The sequence below is a fragment of the Trichoplusia ni genome, chromosome 12 (assembly GCF_003590095.1).
Source record: "Trichoplusia ni isolate ovarian cell line Hi5 chromosome 12, tn1, whole genome shotgun sequence".
Lineage (NCBI taxonomy): Eukaryota > Metazoa > Arthropoda > Insecta > Lepidoptera > Noctuidae > Trichoplusia > Trichoplusia ni.
This window is the reverse complement of record NC_039489.1, coordinates 9,601,707-9,622,986: the sequence shown is the minus strand read 5'-3', so window position 1 is coordinate 9,622,986 and position 21,280 is coordinate 9,601,707. Positions and strand designations below refer to the sequence as shown.

The window sequence follows — 21,280 nt, the reverse complement described above, 5'->3', positions numbered from 1 at the left end:
GTCGGAGTAGATGTTTTGTTTCCGGACGTTTTTTTTTTTCAATTATTTTCAGCTGTCTTCGTCCATCTTTGGAAGTTAACAGAAATATGCAAACATATTACAACTGATTTTAATAATACAAACATGTGATCGGGTATGACAACTAATGTAGGTAACAGTTGGTTTGTCAGATTTTTATAAATTGCAAATTACATCAAAGTTCATCAATAGATACTTCAACTTTGTGCCATCTACCAAATTAATAGAAAAATACTTAGGTGTACCTATACTTAATACAGTATTTTAAATACGCCGTATTTTAGGTATGGTAGGTAAATTAAATCGTTCGTATTCATGCTGTATCATGTCACTTTACAATCTGCAAATTCAACATTACACTATCATAATCAGCAAACATAGACGATCAGACTCAACCATCAACTTTCTTACACACATACAAATAAAAAAAACAAAACACAGATTAAAAAACTGCATACAAACTATTCAAAAGTAGTTCACAGACGAAAAACATTAATTTGACAAAGGATGAAACAAACGCTGCTGCATTGTACGACGATTATAATCGTGAAGACGTCCTCGCCAATTAAAATGTTATGCCTTTACAAATCAAGTCATAATAGGTGACAGATTAGTCGCCCATGAGACGCGGATGTTGGAGACGTGTTGTAAGTTATGAGAAATAGCGGAGTGGCAAATATTAAACGGTGTTTTTTTGTTTGGAGATTTATTGTAATTAATTTATTACAACATTTAAAGGTTTTTTTTTTAAATCTATATACATAAGTACTAAAATAAAGCGAAATATGGCAATTTCAGTAGTAGTTTATGACATTACCATACATTCTCAAAATTTGACCGAATCGTTGGATGTTTTTGTGGTGATGACAAGACAAGATGTTTCCTGAGAAAACCCGCAAATAGGTATGTAAGCTATAACCTTTTTCTGATGTATACTGAATAAACATTGCTAATTGTAGTATATAATACACAAGGTGCCGAGCAAAATACCGTAATACGTTTTTAACGCATATTGTCTTAAGGTCCTACATCTATGTTATTTAATTTCATTTTCAAACCACAACGCAACACACTAAGCCTTTAGATGTCAAATGACATAATTTCTTTAAACATTAACAATAATTACTTCCCCATGCCTTGTTTCCTGCTCATCAATTGAAGGTCGAAACCACAAAGGAGGTTCTTACAACATACAATCCACCACACATATTTTGCCTAAGAAAACTGCAAAATTAATCTTTACTGCATTGACATAAGGTGTCAAATTTTAATAGCATTGTTGAATATGTGTGTTACACTGTACATAAGTAAGTACTTCGCGATGATTACTATCAAGCTTATGATTTCGGTTCATTGACTATATGAGGCTTAAATTCAAGGTGTGGGAAGGTTAGCGTTGTATTGTTAAACTGTTTTGTATGACATGTAGATGTTTGTTGAGGCAATTAGAGTCACACCTGTTTTGTGGGCTAGGTACTGGTAACCTACTGTATAAAGCTGTGTTGCTCCACTGGCATACAAATATTATTTTATTTTTTTATCGTGGCATGATTTTATTGTGAAAATTATTTCGTTTACTTAAAAAAAACCATATGGCATCGATCAGTAAGAAAGTTGAAGATTCGGTTTTTGTATTTAGTGTACTTTTTCTTTTAACAACCAATCGAGAACTAAGGAATTTGAACCTAGAAAAAAATTAAACCTTTTGTCGTAGGGGATTTATTTTATTTAATACTTCTTACACAAATATGTACAATGGCGGACTTAATGCCAGAGGCATTCTCTACCAGTCAACCAAGAGGTGGTGCAGAGAAACAAGAAGTAGGTGTACTAGCAAATAGAAAACACAAATAATGAGATAATAAATCACTTGTGACTTGAATGTTTGTGCAGAATGACACTCAGACTCAGGAAAAGCATTCGGGGACCACACAAACGCAAAGTGACCTCAACCACTAGGCTATCCAAAAAAAATACTGAAGGTAAATATCTAACACAATAATAAATACAAATCAACACCAAACATGCAAAGCAGGCCACAAACAATCAACGCCAAATAAATAATAAATTAAATATTAAAACAAAAGATTTATTTCAATAACGCCAAATAAGCGTGAAAAACAATTATAATCCAATTTGCGATGTTCGGTGCGGGGTGCTAAATAATGCAGTCGGCGCCGCGGTCCCCCCCACCATGATACATTAACGAAAATAGTTTACAAACGTGGAAGCGAGAGGCTGTTCTTCACGTGTAGTGCGCTATCCCGCTCGCACAATTGCTCCAGTCTTATTGCGAGGTGTGGTGGTAGGGCCGTGGTTATTAGCTGACAGATAATTTTAATCTTCGATTAAAGCCTAGCTATCTGTCAGTTGTAACCAAGAATAATGAGCCGAGATACTTTACGGCTTGACGTTGATTAGAGTATGAAATTATGTTTGTTCTTATTGTAAACGATTTTGAATATTTGTTTCTGATTTATGTATGTAAGTCATTTTTATAATCTGGTTGTGTGTATTATGTGTTACGTATTAAAAATGTGCTTCAGTCGAACAGATATTCTGACTACGATAAAATCCAATTGGAGCTAAACTGCAATAGAACCACTAAACACATTATTAAACACAATTAAACTTTAAGACTTCGTAAAAACAACCTAATAAGTCCATTGACACCATAAATCTATTTTAGCAACGTAACATGTAAAATAACTTATAATATAAACCTAAATCTAAACTAATATATAAAGCTGAAGAGTTTGTTTGTTTGTTTGAACGCGCTAATCTCAGGAATTACTGGTCTAAATTGAAAAATTATTTTTGTGTTGAATATACATTCATCGAGGAAGGCTTTAGGCTATAAACCATCACGCTGCGACTAATAGTAGCGAAGATACAATGGAAAATGTGAAAAAAACAGGGCAGGTATAAATCATAACTTTGATATAATCTTCTACCCACGGGGACGAAGTCGCGGGCAACAGCTAGTAAATAAATAATAACTCTTTAGAGCTGAAAGGATTTTTGTCTGTTTGAATGTTACACGAACGGGAAGAAGATACGTTAGTCGTTGTTTCCATCAACATAACTACGCAAGCAACAGCAAGTAAACAAATAATATAAATAAAAATAAACTTATTGAAATCTGAGCCGTCTGGGTCATCGACTGCAGACAATAGAGCACTCATTAGTACACCGCCGGCATTTGCTAATTACTGCCACACGGACAAGGGCCACGTGTCTTGTCACCTGCTTCAAGTAACTACGTCACTTCTCGTAGGTCATTTGTTAATTAAATTAAACTGGAATATAGGGAAATGATAACAAAAAAATCATAAAAAATGATAAAAAAAAAATGGGAAATGATAAAAACAGAGTGTGATCACACCTTAAACTTTCCTTATATGGTAAGAGGTCTGTGTACAGCACAGGGATTTCTAAAGGGAAATATTGACAACCAGTGACCTCCAACATCTATGACAAATAATTTGAATGTCAAACCTGATTTATTTTTAATTTGCGCTGATTGCTAGCAAAACATGCACAGGAGCGATAATGCCGGTCATAATGTCTGCAAGCGATTTGTGTTCCCGGTGACTTCGGAGGTTGTGCCAATCTTTGGCATACATAGCTGCTCCTCCTTTAACGCAGGATGATAAAAGTAGCTAAGTAGAATCCAAGGTATCGGCTATCTCCATTCTAAATATCATCGAAATCAGTCCAGCCATTCGGGCGTGATGAGGTAACAAACATTCTCACATAATTTCACATTGATACTATTATTTAACGAACCCAATATCTCACAGACTTTTACAAAACAACTACACAAGCCTTTCCGAAAATCACTAATTACGCTGTAACAAAATATTCAGTGTAACTTTCTCGTCACAATTACTTTGTGAAGCGTGACCGGCTTAATATTATATTCCCGGCAGGCTTTGTAATAGTTTGTAAAACGTCCACTTATCGTGTCGGGGACCGCTTTAACTGAACTTTGAGAGCATTTGCGATATGTATATAGTGGAGGAAGTAATTTGTCTACGATGTTACGACTGATTTTGGTTGTTTTAGAATTTAAAGTAAGTTTGCTAGTAGCTTATGTTTATGCATTTTAAAAGAAAATATTTTTTATAGAAAATATTGAAAATTGATCTGATTTTTTGTCACTAACGCTAACCTGTTCTCTTCACCAAGTATAATAAGTAGTTTACTATAGGTCCAGTGGCCTGGGTTTGATCCCGGAGTTGAACAAGCGTTTGTGTGATCCACAACTGCTTGTAGTGAGTCTCGGATATTATTTTTAGGGATGCTGTCGTTTTATTTGTTAGTTAAGAGACACATAACATAAATAAAATTAAACCAATTTCCCAACATATTCACATAACAAAATGAGGTTAAACAGAACACAAATCTATCATCGAATACAAACATAGGTACATATAAATGATACACAACTATTATTCTGCAAGTACTTAACAGTTTCCATTATAGCGTTGACAACTCCATTTGCATCTATTTCAAAGGCAGAACAAAACAAGAATAGGACTTGTAAGGACACTTTCTGTCTGTATGTATCTGTGTGTGTGTTTTATGATGGGAAATTGCGCTGCCGCTTCAGGGCACAGATTCCTTGGTAAGACTATTACGTGTGAGCTAATCCTCTACCACCATTTCTTCAAGTGATGTTATTGTGTGTTGTGAAAGAGAGACGAGACTACGCCATGTAGAGCGCTGTCCTGCATCTACAAATCTTGTACTTTTACAGCGGTACAGGTAAGCCCACAGTACTGTAATAATCTTGTTATAAACGTGTGATATGTCAAGTCTGGCTATTGACCGGCAAATGAGGTTTGTTTGAACGTTTACATAGTGAAGCGATTTGTAAATCAATGTTATTTACTAACATGACTTGAGGTACAAGATCGGTACTTGTCAGCTCTGATTTTTTCGTAGTAAAGTCAGAATCTTTCTAGACTGAGATTGTTTTAAGGGAGTAAGTAATTTGGGGAACAAGGAAGGAAAGAGTGATAAAGAAAAATAGCTCATTCAAAATGCAAACTCGAAAAAAAGATTCGAAAAAATCCTTCACCATTTAGTTACATGACCGTCTCCTTAGCATATTTTATTGCATTCTAATAAAGAAGCCTCCTTCAATGGAACTTAGAAACCATATTTTTGATAAACATCAAAGAAACAAACAAAATAAACAGAGAGATTCAATAAATCTATGAAAATCGTACTAGGATAACATAAACATGCAGTAGTAATAAAGCTTTCTATGCACTAACATGGTATTAGAATTTATAGGGCCGAACGAGATAGAGGTATGGTCCTTACGAGGTAATGCGAGTGGCGTGTACTGAACCACCGATACGCTGTTGCGGTTACTATACACTACCCTTGGTGGATGGTCTAAGATAAGAAAGAAGAGCGGGAGTAAAGGCAAGTTGAAAGAAATCTACGAATAACTCTACTACTTTTGTAGAAGAGAAGTTTATTGGATTTAATAAGCAAGTGTTCCGAAGAGGGAGTACCGAGTACACAATGTGTCTGTTCGAAATAAGTGACACTATTTAAATGGTCATAAAACTTTTGTATTAGGAGGTAAATTTACTAAAATACTTATGGAGGGTAAATTTAGTGTTTGAACACTTTTAGAGTTTATGTATGTTGGTTGAGTGCCACTATTTAAGATGAAATAAATTTTGCAAAACAATGTATATTTAATACCTACACCGCATAAAAAACTCAATCTACATGTAATACATCAAGCTATAAACAATATTTTAATCTAAATGAAGTATTAAATATCTCTCCGCTTTTAACTTGGACCACGCGAAGGCTGATATTGGAAAATTGTCTAAATTATTAGCTGCCTTTGTAACGGCTCGCAGCGTGGGAAAACAGGCTAAGTTTTCACAGGAAATTATACTTACAATACCGAAAGCTGTTGCGGTCACCTATTATGAAAAGCCAGGTGAAAATTCTTGGACATGGCCAGTCTAGGTTTTACATGGAAGGTCATTCAAAGCGTTAAGTACTGTCCAGTGATTTCGGGGTTTTATTATTAGTAGTAAGTATTATGTCATCGTATTGAGTGACAAAAAATGCAGTGAAAAAGCAAGTACATAAAAGTCAACAAAATAGCGTTGCCAAGAAAATGCGTTAAATGTTACACGTACCAAGGACGTTAAATTAAATTTATTCACAATTACCATACCAACTTACGAATTGTATTTTTTAGATATTAATAGCATACGGCTAAATTTCAAAACACTGAACTGACAATTCAACAGGACGGACAAAACAACAGAAGTTAATAGAGCTCCGCTTTACTATTTGAATATGGAACCCCTAAAAGTATCTTCACAATTGCAGAAGTAAAAGATGCTTTAAATGCTAGCTCGGCGAAAACTATTTACACCGATTTTCTGTTGGCATCCCGAAGTTTCAAAAGGAAAAAGGGCTTCATTCAGTGATAATAAAATGAATAGCATTCGAAAATAAATTACTTACACTAAAAACAATCATCCTTGTACCATGTAAATAAGGTTCAAAATCGAACACCACAAGCATTACTATGCAACACAGTATTTATACCATGTTTGAAGCCAATATCTCTCAACTAACATTCCGTCTGTGTTCATATAAATTGGGCGCCTTTGTTCTGCGCACGGAATTTTCGTTAAAATACTGAAATACGGAAAGTGCTTGAGAAGTGAGGATGGCCTTATATAAAATGGGTTAGGAGTTAGAGCTTACCGCCGGTAATGTATCTCGTTCCCACGATGCACATGAACTGTAGGTGTGTTCCACTTTGCACTGGAGAAATAACAATGATTTTCTTTTGTAAAAGTTTAGAACTTGTTACAAGTGATTAGGTTTCTGGGAGGTTCATGAGAGGATCGGTATGGGGTAAAGGAAAAAAATCTTTGTTCAGCAGTGGTCCTGCTTAGACCAGGCAAAATAATTACGGATACGCTATAGTCAGCGGCCCGATGCCAAAATATAATCAACAAAAATCATTTTACATGAATAATTTTTTTAAATGCATTTGTAAAAATTGAACCAGCAAAAATTGTGCACCATGTTTTGAAATTATTTATCAACCGTGAGAAAACATCGAAAAAGAAACCGAGTTGCTATCAACAAAATATTCCGGGAACCAAGTGAAACACACCATCGCGCTGCGCTCGCGCATCGCGTGCTGAACTATATTAGCTAATAAGAGTTCCGCTCACTCACTCATTGATTTCACTCCTTTATGCCACTGATTGAACGCTTCACAAAATCACAAAAGAAATTCCTTTTTTCCTTTTCTACCTTTCTCAACAAAAAAATAACTTTACGAACAAATTTTCGTATTTAAATTTATGGAATACCGACGTATATGGTATTGTACCAAGTGGAATAAAGCAAAAGAGTTTTTGATCTTATTATTGCATGAAAACGTGACTTGAGAGTTCGCGAAAATACTTACATAAAAAGGTATGCTACTGATTTTTATGGCGTCATTAAATGAGAAAATGATTTGTTAGTACGTATAGTAGATTTTAGTACGTGATAGATGCAATGCTTATTAATAAAAGTGTTTTATTTTAATAATAACTCCTTCGGTACAAAAGCGTTAAGAGAAAAATATGCTGAAAGAAATGGTCATCCTTCAAATTTATGATCGTAACATGGTGGAATTTTTTACTAGCTTAAAGTGGTGATAATTATACAGCTTGGTGACAGATGGACGGACAGACAGTCAGACGAATAGGCAGCGGAACCATAGTCAAATCAATAGGCAATTCTAGAACAGGATGTTTGTTAAACCAAGATATAAACCTTCTCCCTTTTGCCTGATGAATGATGATTTTTATTTAGAATATACAGGCATATATAATATAAAAGCACTGAAAACAAATTAAACACATGATATGGTTTTTATATTATCATTTAGCAAACTATATTTTTTCTTGGCCTTAATCTTTATTTGAAGTTTAAATGCATTGTCAATTATGCTCAAAAATGATTGCATCAATATAAAATGCATACAAGAACTGCCAAATAAGGAACTAGGAACATTTCCTTGATCAATTACAAACGGTTAAAACATTTGCTTCATAATTAAGATAAAATGACATCATCTGTAAACGTTATTTTGCAGCACTATATTTAATTCGACGATAAAAGAGAGGTTATATTTTGAGGTTTGGTAGTCTGTGCTTCTAGCATACTAGCTGTTACCCGCCGGCCTGCCCGCTACCAATGGAAAATGATCACACGGGAATCCTATCTGTTCATCCAGGTTATGAAGTATCTGTGTACCAAGTTCTTAAGTGGATAAATCTGTTCAGTGGTTTTTACGTGAAAGAGTAACAAACATCCATACAATCAAACTTTCGCCATAATTTTTAATATAAACGCTTTTGTGTATATTAAAAAAAGTTCTCTTAAGTGTCCATCTGCATTTTGAATGGCAATGTATCTGCTGAATTAAGCTTACCATTAAAAAGGTTCTAGCGTTAAATAAATCCTATTTAAAAGGACTTGTCTATTTTAAATGATATCTATGGAACAAGCAGCCTGGGGCAGAGTTCATACAATATTGCAACAGTATCTTATAACAAGGACCATGGAATATTCAGACGGACAGTCTACAGGGGTCACGGGTTAAGTTGTTCGTAACTGGACGGAGTGCAGCTAATGCGTTTATTGTGCTGATAGCTTGAATTGGCTCCTGTCAGGATTAACTAGCGTTGGACTATAGCGTTATACACTGTGTTTATACTGTGCAGTATATTTGTTCGGTTAAACAATGGAGTTCAACATTGATTGATTTCGGTTTTATAAATTTGAATTATGATACTCAATACTCTATATTTTTATTGCACGCCATTATGTAGAAAAGGTGTGACCCTGTACGGCACGGCAATGTAGAATATTTGCGGCAATATTTGTATTTTTACTTTTCGTCATGATTATTAAAAAAATGGCTGACATTTTTTTTTTAATATTTTTGAACCAACAATCCATATTTTTGTATTTGTTCTAAAGGGCTCGTCGTGGAAAATGTTAGGCCTTTATTTATAGGTCTCTTCAATAACATCCGCTGATGAAGTCTGTGATATTAGCTACTTTATTTTTAAAATCAGGTAAGCAAAGTCGCGAAGATCGACTAGTGCAGTTTCGACAGTGAATATGTAAAATAACCGTAATTTTGTTCAATATTTTATCAATCAATTCTATATGAAATCATCACATGATTAAAAATGACATTTAAATAATTACGTTATATTGATTGGTATGTAAACCAATTAACCGCCGTTTTTACAATTAATTATGTGTATTTATATGATTGCAAATATTTCAATTACCAGATAATTAACTGATAAATTTCATTGCGGTTTTTTTTCTACCGACAAATTGTTTTTGACTTTTTAAAGTGACCTTTAATTATGATGATTAAATGTAATTTACGCTTGTTTTTATAGCTTTATTTATCATGATGAATTCAATTACAAACTACTATGAATACATTAGCAATAGTGAACTATTAAAAATTGAATTATTTGTGAAAGTATGTTGACTTTTGACTTCTTATTTAATCTAAAAATTGTATCAATTGAATAAATAATTATGAAAGTTAATTGAAAGTTTTCTGCTGTCCCATTCATGTACAAAACACTATTGCAACCTGCAAAAACATTAGCCTCATCATCTAAATCGGATAAAAGAAGCTTATAAGTCAGCTATGCATCCAAAGTGTCAGCTATCTCTATACCAAATTTCATTAAAGTCGATCCATCCATTTGGGCGTGAAAAAGTAACACATTCACACAAACCCAATCTCTTTATAATGTTGGTGTGATATTTTTGTTGAATAACTTGTCCTTTTTAGATGTAATAATCATATTAGGAAAACTTTAACACATAATTTTATTGTATTAAAATAATTTTACATTACAAACGATTTAAATTTAACCAAACTCAACAAGTTAGTGATGTTTCAAATCAAATGGCAGTAACTCTGACCTCTATAACTAAAAATATTACTTCGATAACTTTCAAGGTGATTTCGTAACTTTAGGAAATATTCCGCATATACGTAATATAATAAAAATCGTAAAATTATATATATCTACGTGTTGAGGATGAATGACGCCGAAGACTGCTGGCAATAGTGGAACTAATCTTAGATGAGTCTACATAAATATGATATAGACAGCTCCTTAATCGTATTGTGTGTTTCTATTTCAAGTTATGTAATACAAAGATGTATGTGACGTATGTAACACTGAAATAAAGGACATAAAGCATTTGGGGATCACACGAATGACGAAAAACTAATTAAACTACGTCTTAAAAATTACTTTTAACGATTCGGGATCCGGAACTCTAGCTATTGAAGTAATTATATCATATGGAATTTGAACCAGTCTGTGTAGTGATCGAGTTTATGACAACGAATGACAGTCAGTATGAACTAAAGTAATAACACCAGCCCAAAAATGTCACATGGTCCGACTCTTCTTCTTTCCAAGTACTATACCCGCAAATCGCTAATGCGCCTCCCCACCATTTTAGTGACATTTATTGACAATTTAATTCTATTGCACGCTCTTTTTAATACTGCTTTTTACGTCACTATGACGTCATTTGCCTTTTAATGTGACAAGGTTCCTACACTTAAGCAATTTGCGAGGATTATAGAAACAGCACTAATCTTACTTCTGTTACCCAGGTTCGACCAAGGCAAATCAACGAAAGGCGCGAGCAAGCTCCGACGCGACCTCATCAACGCAGAGATAGCGAACCTCCGCGACCTGCTGCCGCTGCCGCCCTCCACCCGGCAGCGGCTCTCGCAGCTGCAACTCATGGCGCTCGTCTGTGTCTACGTCAGGAAGTCCAACTACTTCCAACAAGGTTAGTGTTCAATCTAATTACGAGTAAAGAGTTCGGAAACTTATTGGATAGGCATTGTAGACCACGTAGAGTGATTAAAAAGTAGAGAGTGTCTTAGAGAGCTTTGAAAAAACTATGTTTACGTAAAAATAAATTCTGGCAAAGTTTAACGCACCCAAAAATGAGTATTCGCGTTTGACAAAAAAAATCCTAAGCAAGGCTATAAAGTCGCACGGTCACATCAAATGTAGAGCCAATTTTTTTAACAAACTCTACAGCTTGGGCAGCATGATTCGCTTTATTTTATCCCATGAGATGGGTTGATAAAGAAAACTTGGCTCTTACTAGAAGTCAAATTAAAAAAAATAATTACTTACATAATTCATAGTTGCACCACAGGAAACTGATAGCAATTTGTTTCATTTCAAGAAATGAATACCTGTTAATTTCTAGCACTTCAGGTAACGCCATTTCATCCATAAACTTAAGAAACTCGCCCACACGTAACGCTTAGTAAATAAAACATGACGTCGATTAGAACTAAAACGGAATGGGCTCCATTTAAAGGATAACACAGCATTGATTTAGTACTAACTCTACATAAAATCTACATTGAAATATGAACTCTAAGTGTCACTATATACAAATCATTTTTGTATAGTTAATTACAACAGCACCACATGTCCTTTCATTGTAAATGAAACTGTACCGTTTATGTTATAAGGTACATATTCAAACATACTTTATTTTATGAGTCGGTGTGTCAATGTGGTGTGCCTACAGCCTTAAGAGGTCCAGTATAACATGACAAGCACTTCGCATCACTAACGAAGCGTGTTTAAATTAATACGTAATATGAGCGGCCACTCCCCGTAACGTGTGCACGCGCATCATAACATGCATGTGCATGTGAATATAGGACATGTGAATCTCATATGATGTTTAATATAAGATAAAAGGCAACATACCAAAAAAACTTTGACGAAAATTCATTTCACAGTGGCATTTGTTTTGAATATCGTCACGTGTACCCTCTAAGATGCATACTCAGTGAATTTACTAAATAATAAAAGACCGTAACTGCAAATAAATTTGAATGTTTGTTATTTTTGATACGCCAAAGTGATGTAAAATGATACACGTGTAAAGAAATACAAAAACAGTCAATTACTTAAATCTATGAAAGAATGCACCAAAACGAAGGTCACTAACATATTAGTTACAAAACTGGAACCTTGAATAACTTTATTCACTTAAACCATGATAGGTAACTATCACACGTCGATACGTTAACCATTCAGAATCTCTCCTTCAAGCTCGATTTAACGCATTAACGCAAGGCCGAATTTCACACACGAAACATGCACGCAAATATCAAAGCACAGCCTTGAAGACAGATAAAAAAAACAGCGAAAAAAGCAACAATTACGCAAGAAACCAAAGTTCTCACGATAAAACAGTTAGGACGCTACTGTCGGTACAAAAAACAATAGCGTTTCGGTTTTGATAGGAAAATTAGACTAAATTAGCGGGCTGAGGACCGGCTACCGTCTGATGGTTATTGGCCTTAATGGTGCCTGCAGGGAATCGAATCCGAGTTGGGCTGTCACGCCCGTACTGCACGCCAAGCGACGAGGTTCACATGGTTACCCCGCGAAGGAATGCCAAACTGAGGAACTGTTTTTGATCGTCAATTGCTTTCATTTATACTGTAAATTAATTTGTTTTTCTTTCTAAAGATACAATTTTTTATGGGTTACTAGATGACCCAGCAAACGTTGTTTTGCCGAATATATTTTTTCTAGTTGTATGTATATTTTAACACCACATTATAAAAAGGTAAAAACAAAAAAAAATTAATGGTGGGCAACCCTTATCACTTAGGGGTATGAAAAATAGATGTTGTTCTATTCTCAGATCTACCCAATATGTAGACAAAATTTCATAAAAATCGGTTGAACCGTTTCGGAGGAGTACGGTAACTAACATCGTGACACGGGAATTTTATATATTAGAAGAAATATATACATTTTTATTTGAAAGGGATGCTGATATACATTTGTATGACTTCATCCCTGTCTGTCTTTGTAGCCAAAGTTCTCACGAACGTTTGCTTAATAGTTTTATTACTTTAATTATAATATTTTCGAAGTTGAATAGTACGGAATTTGCTTGAGTCATAGACACACCTAAACATGCAAGCTGAACATGCACCGGCTAATTACCGACTAAATCAAATGGGAATAACATCGCGGCCATTTAATATAATTGGCAAAACACTTATATTCATTATACATAACAATTTTGTTCTTAGACTTAATATGTAAACTTAGGACTTTTCGCATTTCAGAACTGTTTTGGATTTATGGCAAAGAAAAAACTCGTTTAACGTTTTAAAAAACTCCTACTGCTTTTAAAAAATCTTACATTTTTAGTCTTAAGTATTTACATTTCAATGATGGACACACTTCAGACATTCTATAACAGGTAATTAAGGGTGTTGTAAATACTTCTTCTACAAGATCTTAAATAGAACTTGAAGTAAAGAAAGCGAGAAGCCACTATGTGCATAGTAGTTGCCAGCCTGCTTTCACAATAGCGACATCCCTAGTACCAGAGCTCTGAATATAGCCACTTTTTCACCTTGTTTTGGCTCTCAAACTAATTATATCATCATCATCATCCACACCCTTTGTCCTCCCACTGCTGGGTATATGCCTACCCTTTCTCGCGCCAATTTCTATGGTCCTGTGCCAGCCTCTTCCAGACTTGACCCGAGACCTCGTCTTAGTAATAATAATCAATCAAATTTTTGAAATTGAAAATATCGACGAAATAATATATGTACTCTATACGTATACCTTGAATAAATCAGTAATCATCTTTAATACATTAAATCTGTACATCTGGCATCTGTACTTGCAGATACTTTATTCAGTCATGTAAGCCTACTTTGTCCATATTTTGCGAGGCCCTCCTCAGGACTACTGAGTTACTGGCTACAGGAATACTACCATCATTTTTAAGAAACTGCCTATTCTGAACGATTGAATCAAGTTAGAAAATGAAATCTTGGATTACGTGTGTCTTATTTATTAATTCCAGTCGTTTATCTTATTCGACAACAGTTATTAATTTTCGCCGAATTTTTTAATAAAATTTCAGATAAATTTAGACGTTTGTTTTGATAGCTGCTAATAAAAATAATCCCTTTATTAAAGAAGTATTTTAGATATTTCAGTATGAGGCAAAAAATGTTTACCTGGTATATAAAAAACATGAATTAAATCACTCAAAGACCTTTAAACATTAACTGTTTAATGCAAGAAAATATAGGTAAAATTGTTTATTTTTATCACATTAATTGTCCGTGAACATTAATGAATGGGCGTTGCCCCTTAATGTTCACAAATTGTAGTTTATTTTTATTCATACTAAAACATTTAAGTGCTGTCAACATTTTTTATCACGCTAAAAACGATTTAGATAAAATGGAATAGCTTAATTTGTCAAAGATAAATATTTAAACACCGATAGATTTATGATAACGGTATCGCAACGTTCGTTTAAGTGAGATTGATATTAATTAATCAATTTCTGGGGCATATTAATTTGATTTATTGTTTATTGATCGATTTAGTTTTTGAGGTATTAGTGCGCTCGCATTACATTTTATTTATGACTTAACCAAAAACAAAAAACAAAAACTGGCATATAATATTGAACGAAACTCACTTATTTTTCCTCTAATTTTGGTTGACTTACGAATTTTATCTTTTAAAGTTCAAAATACATATTTTAACTCTTTTCATCTTGTTTTTTTTTGAGGGTGGAACTACTTGAGATATGAAATAATATCGATACGGAATAGGGGTCCGGACAACTCGATAAACGTTCGATTGTCCGCGGGTCGTGGGAAACGCATTTTGCATATGATTTTACAGAGCTCGCTTCTCGATGATTCCTGACTCCATAGTTTAGTCTCTGCTATTTTATTGGTATCTGATAGATGGCCAGTTTTATAACAATGATAGGCTATAAAAATTAATATGCTACTTCCTAGGGGCAAAAAGTTTTATAGACTTGATCTATTCTTTCGGCAATTGTTTGACTAGTTTTTTTCTGTTTTAGGTGAATCCGTAGGTATTTGTAGATATAAAAAGACAATGAAATATTTCGTAATTTATTTTATTTACATTTTTGTTGGAGCTTTTAAGATAAATATTTCGATAACGTATTAGATAAATGGTGCCATTAGTTATCTGAAGTGTTAATTTGCACTTTGTACATTTAAAAAAATATCTTGTAGACTGATTTTTTACCAATATGCATAACAGTTCCAAGCATCTCAAAATAATGGATAAAAACACGATTTTTAGTCGACCATTAATTTATTGACATTCTTATTATCTCACTGAGTCAACAAAATGCAACATAGTAGTCTCCTAAATACAAACAAAAACAAAAAATAAGAGTCCTTAAACCTAACTTAAAAACCAGTACTGCCTTAGAGCAGGAAAGCAGTGAGTCACAGGCTCCGTTCGAGTGCGTAACACCGATATCCAGACAATTACAATTCCCAGTCTTATCGCTCTAAATGGTGAAATTACGAGAAGGCCGCGAATTATCGACCACGCGATCCCGTGGTATTTTCTCAACAATTTTTGCATACCTCCCTGGGAACTATTGATATGTGAAATCGTTTCTCCAGGGGGCAGAACAACTACCGCTGAAAGTAGCCGCTGTAGCTGTGGAAGCAAGACGGAACTCTACGTCATGTAGAGCGCTCTCTCGCTCCCACATTAAACGAGCTAATTTTAAACGATGTTGGTAGCTTCCCAGCTTAATTAACTTGCACTTGGCGATCGGTTATTTGCGTTTTGTTATGCTTTTACGCGCTGTCTCGTAATTTCGTTTTGAAATTACGTCGAATGTTTTGTTTTTTTTTCTTTGGATTATGATTTCGTGTTTTATGGCTGACGATTGTGCATCTTGTATGTGTTGTCATTAAATGCAGATTTTAAACTTCCAAAACGTCTAGGTTTTTGTTGTGGCTATAAAATCACTTTTCTAGAATATGTAATTACAGATTCGTAAGGAAATGATTCTTAAGAATAACTCACTTACCAACCCCCTAAGGGCAAATGGCGTGAAGTTGATTCAACCGTCACAACTAAACCTGTGACCTCACGATCTCACTTATTGACTGCCGATACTAGCACCCTTGGGCTATTGTCGCTTCTTGACCCCTGCTTTCCCACACCGAGAGAATAATTATATGTTAAACAAAATAATTAACGGTAATTATCAGCTGTCTGTCCGTCAAAGTGAACGGCTTATTTGTAAATTAGGATTTTAATGAAATATTTTGTCAGGTTGAATAGAGCCTTAAGTGAAAGGTTTTAAACTAAATTATATAATAGGTAATATTTTAGGGTAGAAAAATGATAAAGTAAATAGTTCAAGTTTGGTTACTGGAAAAATTTCAACACTTTTCTGTGATTGATAATATTTAATCACGAAGGTTCTCGTTCTTAAGGTTATAGTTCAAGATATGTTGAATAGAATCGAAATCTAATTAAAGCTTGAGATTTGACAATTCTGCGATCTATTAGCCTATGGAACTCCCATAAATGACCATATTAAATAGGGAATTTCTGTATTTATAAAGGTTTGAGTATTGATCACGACGCTAGCTCACTACAGATGGGCTATCACAAATTCCAAAAATAGGATATCTTAAAATTTTTGCCTAGTCGAAAAATTAATAAACCTACTTTATAAAGTCACATTGTTACTTTGCCTGCATTGGGATCGAACCTTATCCATACATAAAACCGCAAGGCTACCCAAACTTTCCTCTTATAAACCTTTAAAATCCATCAAAGCAACATTTCGTAACAAAAAAAACACCAGACCAAAAAAAAACTCAAAGATTTCCTCTTTATAACATTAGTATAGGCAACATTAATACTAGCAAAGTGCAAATAAACAATACTTTGACAAGCGCGCTTGGCTTCAAATAAATCGTTAAAAGAGAATATATATTGAACACAACTGCGACATATCATAAACAAAGACATATTGGTAAATTATTGCCTATTACCGCGAAGGTACTATGAACGAAGGTTTTATGCCCTTCTTTGGAAATCTTAAAGCACCGTGATATATTTTATTGGTTGAAAAAATAGTGTTAATTGTTTTATTGTTCCAATTTACAGATTATGAATGGAAATTGAGGCTATTGTATCTTAGTGGCTAGTTCCATTGCAGTTGTATCAAAACCTATATAGCATGGCCCTTTGGCATGAACATTGGTACAGAATCTTGTGACCGGTATTTGGATCAATGTCAAATGGGGATAGTAGAAAAGAAATATAAATAGAACAATACATGTTCTATGATTGTCAGAAGAAGTCGGTTAAGGATTCAGGAAAAAATTACCCTCTTTAAACCCAGTCGGTTAAAAGTGCCTGTGTCAAGTTGTTAGAAATTGGTTCTAGTGTTTGGGCGAACCGAGCTAACAAATGTACACTCACTCGCCGATAAACCATCACGTTTGTTAAAAAATAATTTCCAGGCGCTTTTAATAAGGTACAGTAATTACTCTAGTTGCACTATTTTTTAGCAAAATCAAATCATCATCGGCCTAGCCTTTTCCCAACTATGTTGGGGTCGGCTTCCAGTCTAACCGGTTTCGGCTGAGTATCAGTGTTTTACAAGGAGCGACTGCCTATCTGACCTCCTCAACCCAATTACCTGGGCAACACGATACCCCTTTGTTAGACTGGTTGTCAGACTTTTCAAGCTTCTGACTACCTGTAACGACTGTCAAAGATGTAGGAATAACAGCCGGGACCCACAATTTAACGTGCCTTCCGAAATACGGAGGAACTCGTTTTTGACAAAGATGGTCACCCATCAACGGGCCAACCGCGTCATGCGTAGCTTAACCTGTGATCGATTCACTTATGCGGTCAAAGCTTAGATTTATAGCAAATCAAATGCTATATAAAATTCAGAACGCCCTTTGATTTTGGCATGGTTTAAAAATTACTAGGTACTATTTTTCGTAAAATGACAATGAACTTTTTAAACAAAACGCTTGTGTATACGAGCCTTACTTTAACCACATACTAAAAGTTAATAATTTAAAAGTTGTATATTATGATTTGTTTTAATGTTCGGTATGTTATTTATACATCATTTATCTCCGCGTTATAAAAAATAGTCTGTCGGAAGTTGTGTTGTAAAGGTATTGTGAAGGACTGTCTATCTAGCTACCATGTATCATTGGTGCGTAATACAATATTAATAAATAATGATAAGGCTATTTAAATGTTGTTAAATCTTAGTACAAAATATTAAATTCTTATATCTTCATAATCTTAGTACAAAATATTAAATTGATTATATAAATGTAGGCTATTTTTTGTGAGGATGTAGAGATTTCAATTTTAAATTTTAGCAACTTATTTAATTTCTTTATACACTGCAAGGAAAATGGTCAAAAAAAATATATAAGCATATGATAAACATTAAATATTTTAAAATAATTTGGATATCTGAAGATGTGGCATTATAAATTCATTAAAAAATTTACAGCATCAATATTCCAATTACAAAATGAATTTAGGACAAATGTTAGTGAAACCGTAAATAATATCTCTACCTCAATTCTCTCCACATGTTTAGACCCTACAAGTCAGCCACAAGGCCGATAAAACCGATAACATATTCAAGTATTCACCCATATAACACAATAATAATTACAATAAATATAATATGCGAGTAATTTACGATTCGTCACAAGTTGACCTTGTTCTCAAATTTTACCAGAAATTACCTTTTGTTCTCAAAAATAACATCAATTTAATCATAATACTACAGAATTGTAGCTTTTGTATAATAATTTTAAGTTTTGTATACGTTATTTTGTATAAAAATATATATTTTATACAATATTATGATAGTGGCTGTTTATTTGCCCGGGGCGACGTTTACTGTCGAGTTTTATTGTAATTTGCGTTAAAAGTGATATAATGGCACATTAAAGCTGTTAAACAAATACTGTGCTATTAACGAATTTACATTAAAATTTATAGTAGGTAAAAATATAGGTATTTGTTCAGAATCAGATTTCTTTTTAGTTATTTTTTGTTAGTATTTGGGGGTTTTTGTAAATGAATGGACTAAGGCTCTGTTTTCTTGATCTAATCTTATATTATGCGTTAAAAACATTTGTAGGAAAATTATACCGTATTTCGTGTCTTTTAGCTTTTGGAAAAGAACGAAATGACGTCTATAAATTGGTACATACGTATAAATTGCACTTTTTTTGGGTGTTAATTCTAATAACTGAAAAATATCTTTCAACTAGTGGTAATTCAATCATTTGACCACCGAAAAACAGAGGACGAAACGACGTGGTACAAAAAAGAGTTCCAAAACAAAATGTACAGAAGAATCGAATTGATCACTCAAAACTTTACACTTTTTATCGACGTATCAATTACAATAATGACGTCACAACAAGCCATCTCTACATTCGGCATTGACTAACACAAAAATGCGCTCCTATCCATTAACAATTAATTTCCTACAAAATGATTGACACATGAAAACACTATTAATTTTAAGATATCATAATCCGATAAAATCTAATGTTTATATCAGTTGCAAAGTTCATAGTTATTGCTATTACATATGTTATCATTCATCTTAAGTTCATCAAATTGGTAGGAAACTGATATAGCTGATCGTTTGATAACCTCTACTTTTATTGGGCGTTGAAGATCTGTGAATAAATATTTCAAGACAGACATTTATCAACTAAAATATAGAGGTTTATTAAAAATTGTTTTTTGATCGCGTAGTTTTGATTGCATATATTTATTAGCGGTGTGAGAACTATGATTTATTTAAAAAATATGTAATAGTAAGCGGTTTATTAAACACAGGTGGTATTTTGTTTCCGCGCGGAATTTGGAGTTTATAAAAAGGCCGAGTATTTCTTTCAAGTAGAAAACGTATTAAAGAAGTTATTACAAAACAAGCACATAAAATAAAAAAGTTTTCTTTGAAAAAGATATCCATTTTTAATGAGAAATTGACAGAGTCACAAGGTCTCCATGTTTGCAAAAGCAATCTTTATGGTTAATTTTACAATACAACTTATTAATTCAGGTATTATACAAAACACGTCGATACATTACTGCCAATATTAACTAAAGCACACAACTCAGTCATATTGTTTCGAATAGAAATATCGTTCTCACGATAATTTTGACAGCGATTCCAATCTAAATAGAGTCACTAAGAACTCTACAATTAAGTAAGCTACAATCACGACAAATCTGAGAAAACATAACCTGCAAATCGAAGATGTAACCGTGATAAGCGCTTGCGCATCAACGTATGATTACAGATCGGTTGCGCGGGCGCAGAATGCCTACCACCACATCTTAAAATAAGATTGAAGGAGTTGTGGGAAAGAGATGGCGCTCTACAAGATGTATTACGTTGTCTTGCTTGCACAGTTGAAACTGTAATACTTTCAGATGTTTTGGTAGGCAGCCAGGGAGCGGCACCGACACTTAGCGGTCTATTATCGACGTATCGCAATTGTTTGTTCGTTTGTGTTTACAATTGCACTATAATTAGAAATAATTACTGAAGTAGGTAGTAAATTGTGGTGTACTGTCGTGTTGTGATGCGTTGGGAACTTTAACACTTTTTTTTGTAAGGCTTAAGTAGCATGTGCGTAAATGGAACGTGTTCTGCGCTTATATATCGATGATCGTATCAGGTATTACATTGCTACTAGTAATTCTACACATAAAAGTTACTTACATTGCATCTTTTATAATTTTTTTGTCTTTAAAGACTACTTCAAAGTAATATAAAGATGTAAATATTTCCTGTGCGGTTGTTTTTGGGCACCTATTTTTAATTTTACATTAAGCATTTCGTTTCAAATCCTTACGAAATATTTTGGCATCTAATATTCAAAAGACACACTCCTGAAACGGTTTATTTTTTAATAATGAGATCTAAAAATTCTTACACTGATCTAGGAATCTCTTTCAATGTCAATCAATTAACACATAAAAAACTCAGTCGCAAAGAACTGACGTAAACCAGTCTAATCATTTAACTCTACAAACAACATTAGCACTCGTCGCTATCACTAAGTTAACACTCAATACACATGCATAAGTACTTATACTTTAATCCAATTAGCGTCCGCGGGCATGTCACATTAACATATAATTTAAATTTTAAAACAGGCAGGAAATTACACGCGGCAATGTAGGGAAGCAGGTGGGTGATAGCGTTTAATGTTGCCTAAATATCTTTAATTAGTTTAATT

General features: G+C 33.9%; 1 protein-coding gene across 3 annotated transcripts in view; it reads left to right on the top strand.

The window, feature by feature from the left end:
• LOC113499710 (neuronal PAS domain-containing protein 4B-like) overlaps nucleotides 1-21,280 on the top strand; it is a 114,630-nt gene that overhangs the window by 22,362 nt on the left and 70,988 nt on the right. For all 3 annotated transcript variants that reach the window (XM_026880275.1, XM_026880274.1, XM_026880276.1), the window contains one exon: nucleotides 10,748-10,929. In XM_026880275.1, the coding sequence (XP_026736076.1) occupies nucleotides 10,748-10,929 (182 nt within the window). The remainder of the gene's footprint in view (nucleotides 1-10,747; nucleotides 10,930-21,280) is intronic.